General features: G+C 41.1%; 1 protein-coding gene across 1 annotated transcript; it reads left to right on the top strand.

Annotated features, from left to right (window-relative positions):
* Positions 1-340: 340 nt before the first annotated feature.
* On the top strand, positions 341-3,713 carry LOC131927251 (uncharacterized; the record flags this gene model as incomplete). The annotated part of the gene is made up of 3 exons (XM_059283017.1): positions 341-383; positions 1,614-1,907; positions 2,275-3,713. Coding segments are annotated over 3 exons (959 nt in total), but the record flags the coding sequence as incomplete, so codon positions are not given.
* Positions 3,714-4,302: the final 589 nt, after the last annotated feature.

Below are 4,302 nucleotides of genomic sequence, written 5' to 3'. Positions count from 1 at the left end.
CTCATTACATTATAATCCACTCCGCCTTTTTCCTACCTCACCCATAGACACTTCACACATTACATCTCAATCTCTCTTTACATTCCCACACCATTCATTACAATTTGAATACTCTCTCTCTCTCTCTCTCTCTTTCTTTCTCTCTCTCTCTCGCTCTCTCTCTCTCTCTCTCTCTCTCTCTCTCTATCCGACAATTCACATTTGACACATTCTCTTGCTTCCATGATCATTTGTTTTTCAAAACCGTGTGATATAGATATAAGCTAAAACTTTCGAAAATATGTTTTAGCTTTTCATATATATTTATTTTTTACCAATGTTTAAAAATATTTCATTTCAGAACTAAATGGAACTGTTCAAAAACCAGCTAATGAAACTTTACTGTAAGTGTTTTAAATACATCGACATTTTTTTTTTCCAAGCGAAGTCTTCTTTCTTTTTCAATCGGCTGTTTCAAATATAATGTTATTTCTAAACCATGATCGGAAAATTGCTATGTTTCCAGAGTTGCCAAAATTCTGGGGCTTATAGTAGAGATGTCACAGCTCATTATCTTCGCAGGGGGGGGGGGGGGGGGGCGGGGGGGGACATATGTCCCCGGGCGCCGACTTTAGGGGGCGCCAAAATGGGTTGGAAAAATAAATTGAAAGGTTGAGGGGGGTGCAAATTGAAAGTTTGAGGGGGGGGGGGTGCAAATCAAAATCTTGAGGGGGGAGGGGGTGCAAATCGAAATCGTGAGGGGGGGGGTGCAAATCGAAAACTTTGTCCCCGGGCGCCGGGAAGGGTCGCTACGCCTCTGTATCTTCGCGAAGAGTTTTAATGTTTAAACAATTTTTTTTTTAACTAACACGGCCTTTACTCACCAACTTTCGAGTTCAAACGTTTTAAAAATGAAAAATGATTACCTACTCCATACATTCATAAAGCTCAACTGCACTACTAAAGTACTGTTCTCTGGAGTTCTCCGAACTTCTGAAATGTAGCTATCAAATACGTCGCTCCAGCATTCTCTGTCTTTCTATTTTATGGGCCTTGAAATTACTTCTTCCTTGACCTACACCATTGTTATCAGCTGGCTCAACGTGTGAAGCGCCCTTATTGTGTCATCGAGTAACTAGTCCTACAGGCCGAGTGTTTTTGACTAGCCTGTTTTCTTTTCTGCCTTGAAGTTTTAATAGTTACGAGCCGGCCCGCGGCATAACATACGCCGCTATTTAGTTGTTGTTTTTTTCTAATTTTCAGTAATTCATAATTTGTGAATTCGACGGTACCAACGCTGACACTGAAAATATTTCTTTAAAACACTATAAGTAGCTCGTTAAGGACCATAACCCCACCCCCCCCCCCCTTTCCTCCCCCCCCCCCCCAACGTTTAAAATCGTTTCAAACTAAATTATCTGACCCTAATAGCCGTCACTAAACCAGACTCCACGAAGGTAAACATAGCGTGAACCACAGCTCACTAAGACCATGTAGGGGTGGGGATGGTAGGGAGCGCGTTTACAGCTTGCTTTCTAGCGTTTCCCAGAAGAGAATTATATATATAGAAAATGGAAATTGATTTTTTGTTCATCATTTTATTCATGTTTGATCTTGTGTTATTTATTTTACAGCATTGATCCTGATCAGGATGCAACAATTACAGAAATACATACCACACTGGAAAATGGACATAGTGCTACTAACGAAGAAGTAACAAATCCCATGTATACCAGCAGTCCGATTAACCAGTTGCAAAATAACCAGGATTATCTGAGCGACCAATGTGGCGAAAATACTAATGCCACGCAAGAAAATTCAACACTAGATCAAGAAGAAAATGACAGTGCTATCACTCCGTTAATTGCAGAGGATGAAACAGACACAATTATACAGAGTGAATCACCCCAATTAAACAATACTCAACTGTAAGTCAATTTTTTTTACAATAGTTTAAATATACTTGAAATACGACTTTCACCATGAATGTAAAGAAAACAGTTCCCCTTTCTAACCTTACGGTCTATAGGGCAAGTGAAGTAGAGTTCACTTGTTTCTGTGACCTCGGCATATGAAGAGATAGTGTGGTCAACACTATGCACAGCCGCCTTTACTTTTCCTAACGTGAGTTGGGTGGACTCAAAGACGGTCTACTGACTTGAACCCGGATTCGAACTCGATACTTACGGGTTAGCACTCCAGCTCTCTATCGCTAGACCACTCCGTCCCACTTACCATGAATGATACGATTCTAAAATTTAACTTAGGTTGTTTACCAACAATTTTCATTTTCAGCTCTTCTTTGGAAGAAATAACCCAAAACATTCTTCTTGTTGGTGCATACGCCAGTGGTAAAAGCTCAACTGGTAATTCTATTCTGATGAAAAAGTTTTTCCAGTTCTCTAATGGCGTATCGCCATGCACTATAAAAGTTGAAGTCGGTACAGCAATATTTGGCGGTGGAGTGATTAAAGTGGTCGACACACCAGGGGAAATTACAAAGGAAAATGTTAGACAATATTTAGATGTGTGTAAAGAGGGTTATCACGCCTGTTTGATAGTACACAGATTTGGCTATCGCTTACTTAAAACTGAGCATATTATTGAAGGTATTACGAGATATTTTAACGACCAGTTCATTTCAAAGTTCGGAATTATCATTGTTACCGGCGGGGATACTTTTATAAAAGAGGAAGCTGATTTCACACAGTGGTGCCGATCTCAGAAAGGAGTGTTTAAGAATCTATACGACATGTGTGGTAAAAGAGCCATTCTTTTCGACAACAAAACCAGAGACCAGGATAAACAAAGACAGCAACAACTGATGTTAATGGGAGTGATACAAGGTATGAATCCGCAGTCTATAGCCTGTGTTGATATCCTAAACACTGAATCAAACCCCAACATGACATGCTGAATTAGAGAAAAACATGACTATTACCTAACGATCACTAAAACGTCTGAGGTCAAATAAAGCTTAGCCTACTTCTCACAAGCCTTCACTGCTTGTGTTTTAGACACTTTTATGGGTCGGCGTGGTAAAGCTCATGATTAAAATGAATTGTCCATATTGTGAACCCGCAGGCAGATTTAGCTCGATAGCTTGGGACAGCATCACATCTTCAAACAACTTCAAAATCATACAATTGTTGCCTTGTAGTTAAATCTTGGTTAGATAAAGGCTTTGGAAGCGAATCCACTGACAACGGAATCAACGGCCTATTATGCGCAAAAAATAAATAAGAATACGTTTCACTTCCGGTTATCGGAAAACGCTGAAAAGTTGACACAGAAGTACAAATTTGATATAATACTTGTGTATGAAATATCATCAATCTGGCTGTAACTGTACTGAAGTTATCGTGTTCACAGACATACACACAAACAGACATAAGGGCAGAATTGCAAAGCCCAGTTTTTCCGACTCGATTACGCATAGAACACCAAAATTTGGATAAGTCTGCATTTATTATTTTTGCCCGATTAAAATAAGTCCCCTATTCTCCGTATATGATGAACTACTGAGGTGTAAAACGATGGAAATTTGTCAAAATTTCGTGTGATTTTTGTGCACGATTACAATACTTCTTCGATACTCTGTATACGAGAAAGTAAAAAGGAAATACAAATATATTCCGGTCAATCAATTAATGGTCCCTTAACCCTTACTGGAGTAGCTAGGTGCATTATAGTTAGTTGTTTTTCTCAAAATATTCTGCCAAATGCAGAGGCGTACCGACCCTTCCCGGAGCCCGGGGACAAGCTTTCGATTTGCACCCGCCCCCCGTCGTCGAACTTTTGATTTAAACCCCCCCCCCCCCTCAAACTTTCGATTTGCACCCCCCCTCGAAATTTTCTTTTGCACACCCCCCCCCCCCTTTCAAACTTTCAATTTGCACCACACCCCCCCCCCCTCGAACTTTTCATTTGCACCCCCCCTCAAACTTTCAATTTGGCGCCCCATCTAAGGTCGGCGCCCGGGAACATATGTCCCCCCCCCCCCCCGACTCCCCCACACCCTCGCTACGCCTCTGCCCAAATGCCACGCCTCTCTGTTGCTCTGTGTACTTCTGCAACAGATGGTCAACTAATGTCATTGATTTTATTTTTTCGATTCCATTGACATTTTGTCTTCCCCCTTCTTCTCCATCTTGATATAATGCCTTGCATTATTGTTTTGGAGAGGGCTTTGATAAGTGTAACATGCACAGTCAGTGGCGTCGCTAGGTCAGGTGTCACCCAGTGCGGCAACTAATTGTGTCACCCCCCCCCCCTCCCCCGCGACTCCAACAAAAAAGTATCATTTGTATATATATATATATA

The sequence above is a fragment of the Physella acuta genome, unplaced genomic scaffold, assembly GCF_028476545.2.
Source record: "Physella acuta isolate Inbredline_101_S28 unplaced genomic scaffold, ASM2847654v3 ptg001389l, whole genome shotgun sequence".
Lineage (NCBI taxonomy): Eukaryota > Metazoa > Mollusca > Gastropoda > Physidae > Physella > Physella acuta.
The sequence above is the reverse complement of the archived record's forward strand: the minus strand, read 5'-3'. Positions and strand labels throughout refer to the sequence as shown.